Source organism: Dipodomys ordii, unplaced genomic scaffold (genome assembly GCF_000151885.1).
Source record: "Dipodomys ordii isolate 6190 unplaced genomic scaffold, Dord_2.0 Scaffold16, whole genome shotgun sequence".
In the NCBI taxonomy this organism is placed as follows: Eukaryota; Metazoa; Chordata; class Mammalia; order Rodentia; family Heteromyidae; genus Dipodomys; species Dipodomys ordii.
In genome coordinates this window covers 18662667-18682363 of record NW_012267232.1, presented here as the reverse complement: position 1 = coordinate 18682363, position 19697 = coordinate 18662667, and the positions used below count along the sequence as shown (strand labels likewise).

Genomic DNA, 19697 nt, shown 5'->3' with positions numbered 1-19697 from the left:
GTACCACTTCCAGCTTTTTTCTTTTTTCTTATGTGGTGCTGAGGAATCGAACCCAGGGCCTCATGCATGCAAGGCAAGCGCTCTACCACTGAGCCACTTTCCCAGCCCACTTTTGTTTATCACTATGGTTTGTCTCTGCCTGAAATGACCACCTCTCATATAGACCTATACCTAATTAATTCTACCAAATATATTTATTGGCGCTAGGAGTGTGGGTCAGTGGAACAGCACTTGTTTAGTATGCACAAGACTGTGAGGTCAATTCTAAGTACTGGGGGAAAAATTACTGGGAATCTAGTGTATAGAGCTTAGAACCACAATTCTCAGATCTCAGTCTCCGAGTAGCTAGGATTACAGGCCTGAGACACCAGCACCTGGCTCAAAGAACTTCTTTAAAGATAGGGTACATTACCATACGGTTGTCGGTGCTAATGGCAGTGATCCAGAAGGGAACGAAAATTTGATGATTTATGAAAGAAATTGAGGAAAAGGCTGGAGAGAAGTCAGAGAATATAAGTAAGGAAATATGATCTGGTGCTGGAGGGGAGGGGCTCTCAAATAAAAGCCTGGACAGTCCTCCAACAGTGGAGGCAGAGAACCACACTTATGGTTGGGAGGTGACAAATGCGACTAAGCTATCTATCTTAGCCTAGTGGACATGGATTAAAAGTTACTGCAACTCACTAGGGTTGTTTCTATCTAGCCAATTGCACCTGCCTGGAGTGCAGGTGTGGAACTGAGAAGCTATGAGGAAAGTGTGAAGGAGGCAGAGAAAAGGGACAAGGAAAAATGAATTGAAAAATCTAAAATGGCTAACATCGGTGAAGCTAAAAATGTAGGAAGCAGATGGGAGGCCTGCTTGGGCTCCATAAGGAGATCCTTAAAACAAGCAACACGCGCGCGTGGAAGAATTGACTGGAGCCTGAGTTCTCGGTTATTCTTCACAAGTCGAGACAGAGAGTATGGAAGTCAGGAGCTACGGCTAAGCTTCTCGTTCCTTCACTTCCCAAGGAGTTCGAGTCAAGCCTGTTCTTTTCAGTAAAGCCTATTCCACTCCCGCCTCCCTGGGTCAGTTTTACAGAGTAAGACAAAGGAGTTTTCACCGCTCCCACTGGCTCCTCCTCTCAGCTCTCCCCACCCCAGCCAGCTGCTCCTCCCAAACTCACCCTCCCGATCCCTGCGGGGAGTCGCTAGTCTCCGGCGAAGCGCTTCTTTCCAGTCCATAGCTGACTCTCGCTCACCAGCACCCGCATTTGCTGTTTGTTGACTGCTCCACCCCTTACCAGCCCTTACGTCAGACGCTGCCGCTTACGTCAGACGCAGCCGAACCCACAGGATGTCAGGAACGTCGTCCCACAGCCATCTTGGACGCGGGCGGAAGTACTGTCAGAGAAGCAAAAAGCGATTACTGTAGAGTAGCTATTGTGGATGCGACCATCACGCTCACAGGTGGGAAATAGACATGGAAAAAAGAGGGAAAAAGTGATCCTTCTCAAGGAGGCGTCCCAACCTTACCAAACCCGATTCTAAAGGTCAGACCGAAGAAGCCTACGTATGCTTCAGCTTGGGTCCCTGGCGCATGCGCACCACGTGATCTGGTAGTTCCTCCCGCACTTCCCGCCGGAACGCAGCTAGATCTTCAGTATCTTTTTTCACTGATCTAGAAGCCCTCACGGTCTCGTGAGTGTAGTAGAACCTTTATCAGCCGTCTCTAGCCTTCTTCGTCACTAAAATCTCTAAAATCACCATTTCTCCCCCTCTAATCGCCTCCAGGCCCGGCAGAAGGCCTTTCCTATCAGTCACGCCTGCGCATGCGTGGGACGTCGCAGTGCATTGTGGACCCTGTAGTTCCTGCCGAGTTTATGGTTGCGTTAAGCGTGCTGTGGTGAGTTGTTGAATGAAGTTGTGGGAACAAGTTTTTGAGTGAGATATTGAATGAACTTCATTCCACGGTCAAATCGCCGGTCTTCCTGGCCCCCACTTGCTTATCTGAGTTGTTGGTTCCGCTGACTCCCTACCTCACCAGTTCTCCTCTCCCGTCTGAGGAATTTTGTGGCCTGGGGAGGCATACCTTGAGCGGGGATCCCTAGACTGTTTTTCGTCATTGTGACTGCTATGGGGCTAAGGTTGAGGGTCTTCTGGTCACGGTTTTAACTTTGTTCTCCGATTCCCTCTCCTGTACAGTCCTGATCATTTTCAGGACCGTAGTGATCCATTTTGAATCATTCTTTCTTGTGCTTTTGCCTCAGGTTCGCAGATTGGAATGTAAGAGGTACCAAAGGAATCCTGTTCTGTCCCTGGATTAGTGCTCGGGACCAATGTTGGATGTCCCCTAGTTGCTGTTCAATGGAGAGAACTCACTTTTGTTGATACTGAAATAACCCCCAAAGAAGAACCATCATTTGTTTGTAAAGGAGAAATAAGTCTTTAGATAGATGCTCTTTGACGCCATGTCCCTTCGTTTATCATTTTGATGTAGAAGTAGGCCTTTTAAAATTTATTTTTTTATTTTATTTTTTAAAGAAAACATTACACTCATTGTCCGGTGCTGCTTTCACTGCAGAATGGCTTTCTGTTTGTCTGGTTTTCGAAGCTTTCCTAAGCTGTGGAAGAACAAACCTTACTTTGAGCTGGACCCAGGGCACTCTTCTCTCTGTTTCTTTTCCCCTGGTTACTGTGCCATCAGGAGCCAACAGAGATGGTTTTCTCTTAAAACTATGTCTCCACAGAATAACAAAGCAATGGATCTGCTGATTGCCAACACCAGATTTCTCAAGAAAGGAGACAAGGACCATAAGAAGCAAGTTTCTTCTGATTCTTCTTATCTTTTTGCAGCTGGAGCTGCTAAGAAGAGATCACTGTTGACTAATCTACAGAGTAAAGATCATGCCTTACTCAAGGAGAGAAGCAGTATTCAACTCCCAACAAAACCTTTGAATTCAGAGGAGTGGGATAGACTTAAAGAAGATTTTGAAGGAAAGGCAAATTTTGAAGACTGGATCAGTTCTCAGATGACTCAGTGCCATGCCTCAATAGATGTGGCTAAATCTCTACTGGCATGGGTAGCAGCAAAAAACAATGGAATAGTAAGTTATAATTTACTAGTAAAGTATTTGTATCTCTGTGTTATTCATAAGCAAACATCAGAAGTTATTGATGTCTATGAAATCATGAAATCCAGATACAAGCGCTTAGAATCTTCAGGTTACGGTCTTCTTATCCGGGGATTAATCCATTCAGACAGGTGGAGAGAGGCCTTGCTGCTATTAGAGGATATGAAAAAAGTCATGATCCCTTCAAAAAAGAACTATAGTGACTGTATCCAGGGAGCTCTCCTTCATCAAGATGTGGACACAGCTTGGAATTTATATCAGGAATTGCTAGGGCATAATATTATTCCTATGATGGAAACTTTAAAAGCCTTCTTTGATTTTGGAAAAGGCATAAAAGATGATCACTATTCAAACAAACTACTAGACATCCTTTTGTATCTAAGAAATAACCAGCTGTATCCTGGAGAATCATTTGTACACAGTATAAAAACATGGTTTGAAAGGTAATTTTGATTTTTCTTTGCATGCATTTATTTTAATATTTATCTCTTACAAATAGCCCCTCTTTTATGTTGTTTGGGTCTCTAAAAAATAGCATATTCAATTTCTTCTCTTACATAACAGTAATTATAGAGCACTTAAATTTTATTTTTTTCTTTTAGAACTATTGTTTTCTGAAGTCGTTTCTGAAATGTTTTTCAGATTAATATAGCATGATGTATCTGTGACTAGAAATTGTAGCAAGAGTGGAATTTAATGTTCTACTGGAGTTGTTATTGGTCTGTGTTAGTATTTTAGAAGGTCCTCTGAAATCCGATTGAAGTACAGACCTGTATTTATTCTGTCTAATCTCAAGTATATAACTTGTTGGTTTATTTTTTCAGTACTGACATTTTAACTCAGAGACTTGTTCTTGCTAGGCAGGTACTCTACCACTTGGGTCATAACTCCAGCCTTCATTCTAATTTTAACAGCATTCCAGAGTTTGGATTTTATTCTGTTATCAAGAATTTTGATTGGAGTGTAGTTTTAGAAAAGTAATTGATAAAATAATGGGAAGCAGATTAGACGGGGTTAAGACTAAAAATATGATGTTTGTTTAAATACAACTTTTTGTTTGAATGAGATAACATGGGGTCCTGACTTAAGAACTGGGAGGAGCAGGATGCCAGTGGCTAACACATTGTAATTCTAGCTACTCAGAGGCTTGAGATCTGGAAGATCAAGGTTCAAGCCAGCCTAGGCAGAAAGTCCATTATGACTCCATTTCTAATTAACCAGGAAAACACTGGAGTAGAGGCCTGACTCAAATGGTAAGCATACAAGAAAGCCAAAAGAGTGTGAGGCCTTGAGTTGCCCCAGTACTAGTCTGGTGCACATGCATGTGCAAACACACACACAGAGTAAGAGGAGATGGTGATATAATCAATAGAAAGTGATCATAATATGTGTATAATGAAGGAGGAGAGGATAAACTGAATATGGCTCAAAGGTAGAATGGTCCTTGAGTTCAAAACCCAGTCTCACCACCACTTCCCTCACCCCCATTTCCCCTCCCCGCCAAAGAGGAAAAGAATAGGCTAGTTGGGCACCAGTGGCTCACACCTATAATCCTAGCTACTTAGGAGGCTGAGATCTGAGGATTCCAGTTGGAAGCCAGCCAGGGCAGAAAAGTCTGTGAGACTCTTATCTCCAATATATTACTAAGAAAAAGCCAGAAGTGGTGCTGTGTATCAAATGGTAGAGCACTAGCCTTGAGCACAAAGTGGCTCAGGGGCAGTGCCCAGGCCCTGAGTTCAAGCCCTTGGAACAAGGAAAAAAAAAAAAAAAAGAATAGGCTGATTAAAACAAAAAAAGGAAGCAATAATTCTTTGATGACTCCAAAATTAAGGTTAGGTACTCTAAATGGGTTGTGACATAATATCTTTATGTTGACATTCTCACCTGACTAGGAATATAGTATCTGATAGTTAACAGTGGTATAAAACAATAGAAAAAAAATGAGAGACGTTACTCTCATTGCTAACAGGAGCAATTACTCTGAAAGCTTCATGGAATAGGGGAGAGTTGACTTTGATTTAGAGATGATACTACTAAGGTCATTTGTTCTTTCTCTTTCTCTTTCTGTCAGTCCTGGGGCTTGATCTCAGGGCCTCATACTCTCACTCTGCTTTTTTTTCTGGCTGATAGCTGGCACTCTTCCACTTGAGCCACTCCTCCACTCCCCACTTTTGCTAGTTAATTGGACATAAGAGTCTCAGACTTAAGCTGGGTACTGGTGTCTCAGGCCTGTAATCCTAGCTACTCAGGAGGCTGAGATCTAAGGATCACTTTTCAAAGCCAGCTCAGGCAGGAATGTCTGTGAGACTCTTATCTCCAATAAACCACCAGAAAACCAGAAGTGGTGCTGTTGTTCATGTGGTAGAGTGCTCATCTTGAGCTGAAGAGCTCAGGGACAGCACCCAGGCTCAGAATTCAAGCCCCATGACTGACTAAAAAAAGAATTTCAGACTTTTCTTCTTATGCTAGCTTCAGACCTTGATTTCTCAAATCTTGGGCATCTGAATAGCTAGGATAATAGGCATGAGTCATCACCATCCAGCAGGTCATCTGCTTCCTCTACAGCTCCAGAGAAGGTAAATTTAGATTTGGAAGAGACAGGGTTGGATGGCAGCAAAGCCAGAAAGAATGACATGAATAGTAGGATCCACCAGTCCTTTATCTCTATCACACGATAACAACCAATCTTATCAAACATTGATAAGAAAGTATCCTCACCTTTTCAGAGGTAGATCTTACTGAATTACTAAATACAGTGAATATCTTTCTGTTTCCTTGGAATTTAACAACTTTTGCTGATTTAGTCCTCTGATCTTTTTTTTTTTTTTGTAGTATGCCTGGAAAACAATGGAAAGGACAATTCACCACAATCCAGGAAAGGTATAGACCAACATTCAGCTTTTTTTTAACTTCTTTGATTCAGGTTATTGCTAACTTGTTTATTTTGAAATTGTTTGAGGGGCTAGGAAGGTGGCTCAGAGGTAGAGCGCTTGCCTTGCATGCATGAGACCCTGGGTTTGACTCCTCAGCACCACATAAGCAAAAAGAAAAAAGCCGGAAGTGGCGTTGTGGCTCAAGTGGTAGAGCGCTAGCCTTGAGCCAAAGAGCTGAGGGACAGTGCCCAGGCCCAGAGTTCAGGCCACACAACTGGACCCCCCTGTCCTCCCCCCCCCAAAAAAAGAAATTGTTTGATTCTTCTTGCTATTGATTTAAAAATATTTAAGAACACTTTAGGAATAGGATAATTAATTAATATTATGTATCACTAGAGTGCTTGAGGAGAAAAAAAGCCATATTTTGTATACAGAGACTCTGTAATGGTCAAAATGTTTTTCTTGTTGGTATTATGAGTCTGTAAATGTATTTGCCTCTAAAGATTTGGGACCCCAGTTGTGATTCAGGAATTTTTAAAAAATTATTAAATATTTTTAAAATTGTTATTATAAAGATGATATACAGAGGGGTTACTGTTTCAAAAGTCGGGTACCCCTTCCATGGTTCCCTCCCAGTTTTTCTCTCCTGTCCACATGCACCAGTTGGATAGTTCATTTTCAACATAGTGTCTAGTGAGTACCATTGCTGCATTTGTTTACCCTTTGTCCCTTTGTTTCTCTACCCCCTACATATCTGTACCCAAAGATAGATAAGTGAACAAACAAGACAAAAAGAAATGGATACTTCCTTTTTCCATTTTCTAGAGTTCATTTCAGGAAATATTATTTTATATGGCCAGAGGCATTGTGCCTTTGTGTTCCTTCCCTAAGCGTGTCCTCCTTTGATCTCAGTGTGTGTGAATGCCTAGAGATCCAGAATTATTTTAAAAGTTTTATTCAGGTGCATGACAAGCACTTGTTTGGATTTTTTGGTACAGTGATCTGTGATATTTTTAGGCTTACAAAAAATTGTATGTACATAATAATCACCAGTGTTTTAAGTTCTCACTGACTTTCAGTTTCCTCAGCATAGGAATTATTCATTTTAGAAAAAGTCCTTTTCCAGGACATTATTTAACATAAAAAACATTGTAATTGCAGTGGTCAGTGTTTAGGCTGTGGAAAAACTTTAGAATCTATTCACCTAAGTCCAGAAGAGTATGAATATCTCAAGGGAAAAATCATGAAGGATGTGATAGATGGAGGTGATCAATACAGGAAGACAACACCTCAGGTGAGTACAACAGACTTTGTGTTCTAGAAGGGGCCCTGAATTTTTTTTCTATAAAGGCCAGATAGTGGATATTTTAGGCTTTGTGGGTCATTCAGTCTCTATTACAATTTTCAATTCTGCATAGACAATGGAAAAATGAATAACTATGACTGTGTCTTGTTAAAATTGTTTATGAAAACAAGCAGTACGCTGGATTTGACCCATTGCTATAGTTGCCAAAGATTACTTGGAATTTCATAGAATAATTGGGTTTATGATTATTTGTTGAAATCAGTCATGTTGCAATCTGGTTATAATAAGTATACATAAATTCCTGTAATCCTGGCTTCCCAGGAGGCTGAGATCTGGAGGATGAAGTTTCAAACCCAGCCAGGCAGAAATGTTCTCAAGACTTCCACGCCAAAATAACTACCAAAGGGCCACAGGCTGAGGCATGGTTCAAGTGTTGCCATGAGTAAACTAGCTGGGCAAGGGCAAAGCCTTGAGTTCAAGCCCCAATACCAGCACACACACACAAAATAATACATAAATAAATAAATTCATTCTAATTCTAACTTAGTTGTCTGGAATGGGGCCTAAGGTGCTATATTTCCAACACACTCCAGATAGTGTGATTTTGGCTTTGGGGTCAAATTTTGAGTAGTAAGAATATAAAGCTCTCTGATTTTCCTGTTAGCTTTTTATTAGTTTGGTTTAAGTGCCTTTGAATATACCAAATGATATCTTGATGAAGAGAGTAACTTCTGGATCTCTCCGTTGTAAAGATACATTTTCCGCTTCATATTGAATATATTTGTGAGGTGGTAGTTCAAGACTATGCTGTCCTGTCACCCATTTACTTTGACCAATGTTTTGCACATAATGGAAATCATGCCAACCATTGGAGGTTGCAAAATTTTTTTTTTGGGGGGGGGTCCAGTCGTGGGGCCTGAACTCTGGGCCTGGGCGTTGTCTCTCAGCTCTTCAGCTCAAGGCTAGTGCTCTACCACTTAAGCCATAGCGCCACTTTGGCTTTTTTTCTTTTTTCTTTTTTTTTTTTTTGGGGGGTCCGGTCATGGGGCCTGAACTCTGGGCCTGGGCGCTGTCCCTCAGCTCTTCAGCTCAAGGCTAGTGCTCTACCACTTGAGCCACAGCGCCACTTTGGCTTTTTTTCTTTTTGCTTATGTGGTGCTGGGGAATTGAACCCAGGCCCTCAAGCATGCAAGGCAAGCGCTCTACCACTGAGCTACCTTCCCAGCCCCGCAAAATGGTTTTGTAATGATTTCAACTCCTACATTTATTAATCAGGAACACATTCTATAAATGCTATATTTTCTCTCTTTGCTGGTTAATTGTAATGGAGTCTTGTGAACTCTCTGCCTGGACTGCTTTCAAACTGGGATCCTTAAATCTCAGCCTCTGCACTATCAGAGCTGTGAGCTACCTGTGCAAGGCTTCCTGCACCTTTTTTTTTTTTTTAGCATCTCTCCATTACTATCCCAGGCTCTCACCTTGAAATATTCCTAAGCAAGTCTTAGAGTTCCTAATTGAATATGTTTTTTAATCGGGTCAGTGACTAGACATTGCCAAAATTCCTTATTTATTAATTTTACTTGAACTTAAGCTTCTTTTGCTCAAGGCTAGCACTCCACCACTTAGTTTATTGGAGATAAGAGTCTCATGGACTTTTCTGCTCTGGCTGGCTTCAAACCGTGATCCTTAAATCATGAGTAGCTAGAATTATAGGCATGAGCCACCAGTGTCTGGCTCCAAAATTCCTTTTTTTTTTTTGGTCCGGTCGTGGGGCTTGAAATCTGGGCCTGGGTGCTGTCCCTCAGCTCTTCAGCTCAAGGCTAGCGCTCTACCACTTGAGCCACAGTGCCACTTCCGGCTTTTTTCTTTTTGTTTATGTGGTGCTGAGGAATTGAACCCAGGGCTTCATGCATGCAAGGTAAGTGCTCTACCACTGAGCCACCTTCCCAGCCCTCCAAAATTCCTTTTAAATGAGAATTCTATTAATTGCATATTAATAGAAGGAAGGTTTTTTTTTTTTTTGTTGATAAGAGATTTAGAACCCAGTGTTAAAAAGGTCAAAAGCTATGTACATATGACATATAAGATGATTTTAGGGGCTGGGAAGGTGGCTCAGTAGTAGAGCGCTTGCCTTGCATGCATGAGGCACCACATAAGCAAAAAGAAAAAAGCTGGAAGTGGTGCTGTGGCTCAAGTGGTAGAGCGCTAGCCTTGAGCTGAAGAGATGAGGGACAGCGCCCAGGCCCAGAGTTCAGGCTCCACAACCAGACCCCCCCCAAAAAATAAATAAATAAATAAATAAAATAAAAAGGGGCTGGGAAGGTGGCTCAGCGGTAGAGTGTTTGCCTTGCATGCATGAGGGCCTGGGTTTGATTCTCAGCACCCCATAAGCAGAAAAAGCCGGAAGTGGTGCTGTGGCTCAAGTGGTAGAGTGCTAGCCTTAAGCTGAAAAGCTGAGGCACAAGCACCCAGGCCAAGAGTTCAAGCCCAGAACCAAAAAAAAAAAAAAAAGTATATAACTACTCTTTGTGATTCTCACTACTGATTAGAACCTGGAATTAATACTGGGTTCTTTGGGGGAGCGGGGGAGGCAGGGAGAGTTTTACTTTATCTCTCCCTATTTGGAAAGATTAAAAAAACACACATATATGTTTTTTATTGTAAAAATACTGTACAGAGGGGTTACAGTTACATGAGTAAGGTAATGAGCATATTTCCTATTGAGCCTTGTTACCTCCTCCTTTGTTTTTCCCCTACCATCCCTTCGCTCCCCACCTCCCCAACTCCTCCCTACCCCCAATCCCGAAATTGTAAAGTCTATTTTCAACATAGTTGAACATAGTTTTCAACTGGTTGACAATGAGTCAACCTGTATCCTTATTTAAGCATTTTCTTATTTCCCTTCCCCTCCCCAGACTAGAAAAATGTATATAAAGATGCAGAGCACCAGAATCAAAGACAGTGAAAATGGGTTATACCATGGGGGAAGAACATACAAAAGAAACAAAAAGATCAAATAGTACATTATAAGTACATTAAAAACAATAGCTAGAAAGAAAAAATGACTGTGTCCCTATCTTGGGGTTCATTTCGCTTAAAATCATCTTTTTTTTGGGGGGGGTCCAGTCATGGGGCCTGAACTCTGGGCTGGGAAGGTGGCTCAGTGGTAGAGCGCTTGCCTTGCATGCCAGAGGCCCTGGGTTTGATTCCTCAGCACCACATAAGCAAAAAGAAAACAGTCGGAAATGGCACTGTGGCTCAAGTGGTAGAGCGTTAGCCTTGAGCTGAAGAGCTGAGGGACAGCGCCCAGGCCCAGAGTTCAGGCCCCACGACTGGACCCCCCCCCAAAAAAAAGAAATGTATCTGAGAGGGGGGAGATGGGAAGGGATGTCAAGAGGAAACAAGGGGTTGGCAACAATGCTTGATAAGAATTGCACTCATCAGCCAAGCACTGGTGGCTCATGCCTGTAATCCTAGCTACTCAGGAGGCTGAGATCTGAGGATTGCGGTTCAAAGCCAGCCCGGGCAGGAAAGTCCATGAGACTCTTATCCCCAATAAACCACTAGAAAACCGGAAGTGGCACTGTGGCTCAAGCGGTAGAGCGCTCGCCTTGAGCTGAAGATCACAGACAGGGACAGCACCCAAGCCCAGAGTTCAAGCCCCACGACTGACAAAAAAAAAGAAAAGAAAAGAAAAAGAAATGCACTCATTACCTTGCCTATGTAATTGTAACCCCTCTGTACGGTATTTTCAAAATTTAAAAAAAGATAGAGAAATGTATCTGAAGCCAGGTGTCGGTGACTCATGCCTATAATCCTAACTATTCAGGAGGCTGAGATTTGAGAATTATAGTTTGAAGCCAGGCTGGATAGGAAAGTCCATGAGACTACCAAAAGTTGGAAGTGGAGCTGTGGCTCAAGTGGTAGAGCACTAGCCTTGAGCAAAAAAGTTCAGGGACAGTGCTTAGTCCCTGAACTTAGACCCCATGGTGGCACAACAAGAAAAGAAAAGAAAATGTATCCCTCTAACCAGGCACAATGACTCACGTCTATAATTTTAGCTACTTGGGAGGCAGAGATAGGGCCTTGAAGATCCTGGTTTGAGTCCAGCTAAAGCATAAGAAAGAGTTCAAGAGACTCCATCGCAACACATGGCTGGGTTTGATGGCTTGTACCTGTTGTCTCCAACAATGTGTAAAGGCATAAGTAGGAGCATCAAAGCCCAGGCAGGCCTGGGCATAAATTAAGACTCTGTTGGAAAATAACCAATGCCAAAATGTGGCAGGAGGTATAGCTTCAATTGATACGGTGCTTGCCTCGCAAACAAGAAGTCCTGAGTTCAGTTCTCTGTACTGAAAGAAAAAACAAACAAACCCCATATTCTTGTTAGAGTGCATAGGGGCACATCTCTGGGTTGATTTGGGATTTTATCTTTGCAACATGGGTGAGCTTTTTTTGAGCACTTTTGGTGATTTGGATAAAACCCACTCTAGGTGAGCCTCAAGGGAAGGAATAATGGCTTAGTTAAGTGTGTAAGCAGGGAGAAAAATTTAGAGCCTTTGTTCTCACTTCTAATTTCTTTTGAGGGCAGGAAGAAGTTGGTCATTTAGAAATAAGAAAGTAGTGTAAGTGAGTTTAGGAGAGCTTTTAAGTATTGTAAGTTGGATTATTTGTGAGAGGATTGGGAAAAGCATTGATTAATGCTTGAAGCCTGGAATGAGACTGGAGAGGTGCATTTGTAATGCCATCGATCTCTGCTGACAGCCATTTTCAGTATCCCTGGTCCTGCAGGATTTTGCTATAGTTGAAGAAAAATAGGAGTTGAGAGGGTGGGTGAGAGAGTGGTATAATCATGGACCTAATATCAAGGTACTAAGGAAGGAAGTGAAGCAAGTGAAGCTTATGAATTGTGAGGCAGTAGACATAAAAGTGGACTAGAAAGTCATTGAGGTCAAAAAGCATGCATAGTTGGTGGGATGGTTATCAGGAGGTTTAATTTTGATTAGAACTACACTACCACTCCAGCTTTTTTTTTTTGCTTTAGTTATTTTTCAGATAGTGTCATGTTTTTGCCTGGTACTCATTTCAGACCACAGTAGACCCTGTTACCTCTAGCCTCCTATGTACCTGGGATCATATGTGTTTCTTAGTTGAGATGAGGGTCTCACTACTTTTTTGGTAGGCTGGCCTTGAATTATGATTCTCCTAATCTCTGCCTCTCAAAGATCACCAGGCTTCCTCCTTTTCTTTCTTTCTTTCTTTTTTTCCCCATTTCTTTGAGTTCATTTTGATAAATATTATTTTATATGATTAGCTGCATATAGGCATTGCATTTTTGTGTTCTCTAAAAGTATCCTCTTTTGGTCTCACTGTGCCTTCTTTTCTTTTTTATGCTGCCTTGGGGGTCAAATACAGGGCCTTTAATAGGAATAATTACAACTACATTTATGTGCCAGCTACTTTGCTTTGCCACTTAGGGTGGAGGTGAAGATTCTCAGTCAGGCACCAAATTCTTGATCTGTATGGAGTTTCCAGGGACAAGTGATGATTATTACAAAAAGAAAGTGTTGGCACACCAGCAAACCCATGGCGTGTGTATTTGAATTTAGCCCATCACTATGTCACTGGGACACAGATATACTCATTTACTTATATCTTGTCTGTGGTTGCTTTTGTAGTGCTGAATTGAGGAAGTGAAAAAAAGATCACGAGGCTTGCAAAGCCTAAAATATTTACCATTTGGACTTTTATAGAAAATATTTGCCGGGCCCTGGTAACTCACACCTGTAATCCTAGCTACTCAGGAGGTTGCGATCTGAGGATTGAAATTTAAAGCCAAACCAGGCAGAAAAGTTTGTGAGACTGTTATCTCCAGTTAAGCAGAAAAAACTGAAAGTGGAGCTAAGGCTCAAGTGGTGGAGCGCCAGTCTGGAGCAAAAAAGCCAATCAAGAGTGTAAGGCCCTAAGTTTAAGCCCTATTATTGGCACATATACACACTACAACACACAGATTTGCAGCCCTGAAATAGCTGAATATTGTAAACCTCAGGTTAGGTGATGAGTAAATTGATAATGAATTTAAAGCAGCAATGGGCATGAGAAAGCCTCTTTTGCTCTTCTGTGTGTAGAATAATAAGCAGCTCTGCCAAACCTTATGATTGATGCTGAGGAGACAGTAAAATGTTTTAAGAGAGAGAGAGAGAGACACACACACACACACACACACACACACAAACAAACAAACATACATGCATACATACATAATTTTAGCAACTTCTCTAGCAGCTGGGTAGAAGGAGTTGAAAGAGATAAGATAGAAACACTTCCATCTAGTGGAGGCTCTTAAGTGGTGCATGTGTAGAGAACTAGGGAAGAAGGCTGGGCACCAGTGGCGCAAGCCTGTAATCTTAGCTACTCAGAAGGCTGAGATCTGAGGATCGTGGTTCAAAGCCACCTGGGCAGAAAAGTCCCCATGAGACTCTTACCTCCATTAAACCACTCAAAAACTGGAAGTGGAGCTGTGGTTTAAAGTGGTAGAGTGCTAGCCTTGAGCAAAAACAAGCTCAGGCCCTGAGTTCAAGTCCCGCGACCCAAAACAAAAAAAAGTAGTGAGAAGGAAGTACTTAGTTTTGAATATTTTAGATGAGAAAGTGTGTGTGCATGTGTGCATGCACACTCACCCACGTGCTAGTTTTGGAGCTTGAACTCAGGCCCTCTCACTTGGCTTTTTTGCTTAAGGCTATTACTCTACCATTTGAGCCACAGCTCTACTTTTGACTTTTTGCTGGTTAATCGAAGGGTCTCAAGGACTTTCCTCCTCCAGCTCATTTTGAACCATAATCCTTAGATCTCAGCCTCTTGACTAGCTACAGGTACTACCAGCTTATGGCTTGTAATACCAGCATTTGATTTGGTTCTAGTGAAAAGGGAGAAATAATGTCCATGATTCTAGTTTGGTGGATGGAGGACAAGCTCTCACTTATTTCTTTGCCTCTATCCCCCTGGATTGATGCTGTCTATCAGGAGGAGGTATGAACTTGAGTTTTAATGCCAGCCAAAGACCCAGAACTTGGGGTCCCACATTAAGAAGAAAGGTAATACTAGAGGTGTGGGGGACCATCAGAACCATAGTAAATGAAACTCCAAGAAAGCCTGAGCTCATCTAGGAAAAGTGGCAAGAGTACTTGGGAGGGCAGATGGCGAACACAAAATAGGAAAGGGAAGTAAGAAGTCCCATGTAGTCATAGAACAATCAGAGTAAGACTTACTCTGTTCAGTGTACTGGCACAGACTACACAAGAGAAGTCACATGAACTGTAGAAATCTAGTGAGAGGAAGACCAGTAAAGGTACATTAGATTTGGTGACTTAAGAAGTCATTGATGGGGCTGGGGAGGTGGCTCAGTGGTAGAGCGCTTGCCTTGCATGCCTGAGGCCCTGGGTTCCATTCCTCAGCACCACATAAGCAAAAAAGAAAAAAAAAAGCCAGAAGTGGCACTGTAGCTCAAGTGGTAGAGTGCTAGCTTTGAGCTGAAGAGCTGAGGGACAGCGCCCAGGCCCAGAGTTCAGGCCCCATGACCGGACCCCCCCCCAAAAAAAAAGAAGTCATTGATGACCAGAAATGAGAGCAATTTCAGTTTTAGATGAATGTCAGTTTCAGCCAGGTTATGGCAGTTTAATGAACACACAATGAACATAAACTATACTTTTGAAAATTTCTGTGAAGACAAGAAAGAGATGGAATGGTCATGGCTGGAGGATTATAGGGTCAGGGGAGGATGGAGAGATTAGTTCACAGGATGAAGAGATATTAGTGAAGATAATGGTGTTGAATAGGCAAGATAAAGTAGGAAGTTCAAAAGTAGGAAGGGTCACCAAAAAAAGCACAAATGGAAAAGTTCTAAGGGAAATTTCATTTAAGAGTACAGAAAAGCAAATGAAGACGATGTGTGTGGTGTACAGTTGTCCGTCAGTATCCATGGAGGATTGGCTCCATGACCCCCATGGATACCACAATCAGTGGATGCTCAAGACCTTTATATAAAATGGCATAGTATTTGCATACGGCCTATGTGTATTCTTTCATATGCTTTAAATCATCTCAGAATTAAAAATAAGGTAAATGCTGTTAAATAGTTGTCATACTGAGTTGGTTTAGGGAATGATGAAGCCTGTACTTGTTCTGCATAGACACAACCATTATGTAGATCTAACTAAATGTTATATTAATGAGACTAACTAAATGTTATATTAATGAGACACTAGGGTGAATAATGTTCAAAATCACGTGCTCAAGGGCAACTAAGGATCTGTGAAATATGGCAAGAGATAGCAGAGTGTGTCTGCATGTTACTTTTTTTCATGTAGATTCAGCATAGTGCTCAGCATGTGGCAGAGTTTAGTTTTACTATTTGGAACTTTCTGATATGGTCTTTCAAATAATTTGTATCCATGCATATAGAATGTGTGGATATGCAGAGCCAACTTTATTGGGAAGGATGAGAGAAGTGACACCTGTTAAATGGGATGCAAGGTGAATTAGATGGGTCTCAAATGCAGGGCTTTTGGAATGGGTCTTAAGGATAATGTCAGGATGCCAGTACAAGTTAGAAGGATTGTGGCAGAAGGTGGATGCTGAGATCTGACTAGTGAGTGTATAGCCATTACTCTGTCAGTGTGATTGAATGTATTTCCAACAGAGCGTGGCTTACTGACAGAAGTAGAATATGAATTGTATCAGTGAAGCTAGGTGTGTGGTGGAACATGCCTGTACTTCTAGCACATAGGAGATTGAGGTGAGCGTATGGAGAGTTAAAGGCCAGCTTGGACTACATAGTGATATTCTGTCTGAAAAACTTTTAAAGTATTGGATTTTGTTGATTTGATGTGTGGTACTTTTGACAGCAGTTAACACAGACTAGATAGGAAAGGAAAAAAGAGCAGAAAGGTCTAGGTGAGAGGAGTTAAGGGATTGGTCGTTTTTTGTTTGTTTTAATACTGGGATTTGAACTCAAGCCTTGTTTTCCCTGGGATTTCCCCAAGAAATTACTACAAATTTAGTCTCAAAATGATAGAGTCTTTAGAACTGGGGACTCAAGTGGTAAAGTGGCAGATATGAGTAGAAAAAGCAAGCAAGAGGGAGACCCTGAACTCAAGCTCTGATATTGGTGTCACGTGCGCGCGCACGCGCGCGCGCACACACACACACACACACAAATACACACAATGACAGAAACTTATTATCTGTCATAATTTTGAGATCCTAATTTAATTCCCCTGGCCTGGAGAAGTCAATATCAGGATGTCCAAAAGTTCCCATGACTTTAAAGTCCAGTTGGCATCAAAAACAAACTGCTTTTATGTGAGATTATCATTAATACTAACTTTTAGTGCTGGTCTTGGGGCCACATCAGGACCTGAGTGCTGCCCCTGAGCATGTTTTTTTCAAGGTTTGCTCTGCCACTTGAGCCACAGCTCTACTTCCTGTTTTTTTGGGTTCAGATAAGAATCTCATAGTCTTTTCTGTTCAAGCTGGCTTTGAACTGTGATCCTCAGATCTCAACCTCTTGAGTAAGTAGGATTACAGGAGTGAGTCACCAGCACTTGGCTACTAATGTGAAATTTTGAAAATTGTCCCATTTATACGGGACAATTCTGAGAGAAAAATGAGAAAATAAAATTATAGTAACCTCTTTTAAAACATGCATTTGCTGTACTTAGAAAACACAACCAGCAGGTGTCAGTAGTACATTATAAAATTCTTTCTAGTTTATGACCAGGTTAGCTGCTTTAGAAGATTTATCTTTTATTTTTATTTTATTTTATTTTTAAATCATAACTTTTTTCTTTTTTGCAATTAAGTGATTACATAAGTTTCACAAAATTCACAGTATTGTAGGATAGTGATACTTAAAGTCACACATTTTAACCTTCACGAGGTGCATTGTCATTATCATGGTCTCTACAAACTTAACTTTGACACTACAGCTATTGTTTCCAACTCAGGTGATATGTACATTTCTTTCCTTTACTTAGTGTAAGCTGTTCCCCTTTCTCTCTCATTCCCTCCCTCCCATCGCTGCCCTTGAGTTGCTTAGTTCACTTTTCATCAGTGTTCAGTGCAGCTGATGGGCCTCTCTGTTGTATTTTTTCCTCTGATTCTGTACTCTCCCCCTATCTTCCCTCAGATGTGCACATGTATATACCATGGTGCATATACATGGAGTCATCTAGAGATGATATGACATTATTAGGAAGAGGCCTTTGTTTTTATTTTTATTTATTTCTTTATTTTGAAAATACTGTACAGAGGGGTTACAATTACATGGGCAAGGTAATGAGTGCATTTCTTTCTTTATTTTTTTTTATTTTTTGTGAACATACTGTGCAGAGGGGTTACAATTACATGGGCAAGATAATGAGTGCATTTCTTTTTTTTTTTTTTTTTTGGGTCTGGTCGTGGGGCCTGAACTCTGGGCCTGGCGCTGTCCCTCAGCTCTTCAGCTCAAGGCTAGCACTCTACCACTTGAGCCACAGTGCCACTTCCAGCTTTTATTCTTTTTCTTATGTGGTGCTGAGGAATCGAATCCAGGGCCTCAGGCATGCAAGGCAAGCGCTCAACCACTGAGCCACCTCCCCAACCCCATGAGTACATTTCTTATCAAGCATTGCAACCTCCTCCTTTGTTTACCCTTCACATCCCTTCCAAGCCTCCCCCCTGCCCCACCGTGAGTGCATTTCTTATCAAGCATTTTTGCCTCCTCCTTTGTTTTCCCTTACCATCCCTTCCCATCTCCCTCCCCTTACCCCCCCACCCCTCCTCTTACTCACCCCCCCTTTGTTTTTGAGTCCTGTTTACTTTGTCATATGTCCTTCCATTTAGAGTTTAACATCCGCATATCAGGGAGATCATGTGCTGTTTGTCTCTCTGATCTTGGCTTACCTCACCCAACATGATTTGTTCTAGTTCCATTCCTTTCTCTGCAAATGCCATTATTTTGTCCTTTCTAATGGCTGCAAAGCATTCCATTGGTACCTATATAAGGTACCACATTTTGGATCATTCATCTGTAGTGGGGCATCTGGGTTGTTTCCATATCTTGGTTATTGTGAACAGTGTGGCAAAAAACATGGAGGTGTCCTTGCATCCTGGTTCCTGTTGCTCAGGGTAGATGCCTAGGAGTGGTATGGCTGGGTCATAGGAGAGGTCTATATTTAGTTTTCTGAGATATCTCCAGATTGCATTCCAGAGTGGTTGTATTAGGGTACATTCCCACCAGCAGTGCAATAGGGTTCCTCTTTCTCTGTGTCCCCACCAGCATTTGTCATTGGCTGAATTTAGGATGTGGGCCATTCTGACTGGGGTAGTGGTATCTCAGGGTTGTTTTTATTTGCATTTCCTTTACTAGTAGGATTCTTTTAAACACAACCTGAATCTTTGTCGTTTTTGTTTAAATTATGTTAGTGGTAACAGGTAAAGTGGAGAGCTGCATATGTAAACTAAGTAAAGCAGAACTTGAAATAACACATATCCACAAATTAAACTCAACACTAATTGAGCAGGCATGATAAAGACCAAAAAGTGGATTTAGAGCTATGTGAATAGTGTTAAAATTTCAGTAGGTTCTTTTTCTTATTGTCTTTTTCTTTTTCTGGTGCTAGGGTTTGAACAAAAGACTTAGCACTTGTTTGACTTGCTTGGTTGGCTGGCACTTTACCAATTGAGCCGCACCTCCAGCTCTTTTTGCCATAATGTTTTTTCTGTTTTGTTCTTTTGGTAATTGATTGGAGTCTCTCTGACTTTTGTGCCTGGCTGGTCTTGAACTATGATCCTCTGGATCTCAGGCTCCTGATTTAGTTAGGATTACAGGCTGAGCCACTAGTACCTTGGTTTGTTCTTCATTCTTTTTTTTTTTTGTCAGTCATGGGGCTTAAACTCAGGGCCTGGGCACTGTCCTTGAGCTCTTTTTGCTTGGTAGTACTCTTTGAACCACAGTTCTACTTCCAGTTTTCTGGAGGTTAATTGGAGATAAGAGTCCCAGAGGGCTGGCAAGGTGGCTCAGAGGTAAATGTGCTTGTTTTGCATGCATGAGGCCCTGGGTTTGACTCCTCAGCACTGCATAAGCAGAAAAGGCCAGAACTGGTGCTGTGGCTCAAGTGGTAGAGTGCTAGCCTTGAGCTGAAGAGCTGAGGGATAGTGCCCAGGCTCAGAGTTCAGGCCCTACGACTGCCAAAAAAAATAATAAAAGAGTCTCAGAGACTTTCTTCCTGCCCAGGCTCACTTTGAACTGTGATCATCAGATCTCAGCCTCCTGGGTAGCTAGGATTACAGGTGTGAACCATCAGCACCTGTCTGTTCTTCATTCTTAATAATGGCATTAAATTGCGGTCAGAGTTTTTGTTTTTT

At 41.8% G+C, this 19697-nt stretch overlaps 1 protein-coding gene and 1 long non-coding RNA gene across 3 annotated transcripts in view; one reads left to right on the top strand and one right to left on the bottom strand.

Moving 5' to 3' along the window:
- Window positions 1–1165: 1165 nt before the first annotated feature.
- Window positions 1166–1770, bottom strand: LOC105982630. The gene is made up of 2 exons (XR_001174908.1): window positions 1588–1770; window positions 1166–1383 (listed from the first exon to the last, which is right to left on the bottom strand). It is a non-coding gene; the product is annotated as an uncharacterized LOC105982630 (long non-coding RNA).
- Window positions 1771–1876: 106 nt separating this feature from the next.
- Kiaa0391 (KIAA0391 ortholog) overlaps window positions 1877–19697 on the top strand; it is a 136656-nt gene continuing 118835 nt past the window's right edge. The window contains exons 1-4 of one of the 2 annotated variants that reach the window (XM_013012259.1): window positions 1877–1885; window positions 2730–3556; window positions 5946–5993; window positions 7148–7280. In XM_013012259.1, coding sequence (XP_012867713.1) covers window positions 2742–3556; window positions 5946–5993; window positions 7148–7280 — 996 coding nt within the window. In that variant the 5' untranslated portion in view covers window positions 1877–1885; window positions 2730–2741. Of the gene's footprint in view, window positions 1886–2485; window positions 3557–5945; window positions 5994–7147; window positions 7281–19697 lie in introns of those variants that run through there. The other variant, XM_013012258.1, reaches the window with a different exon arrangement.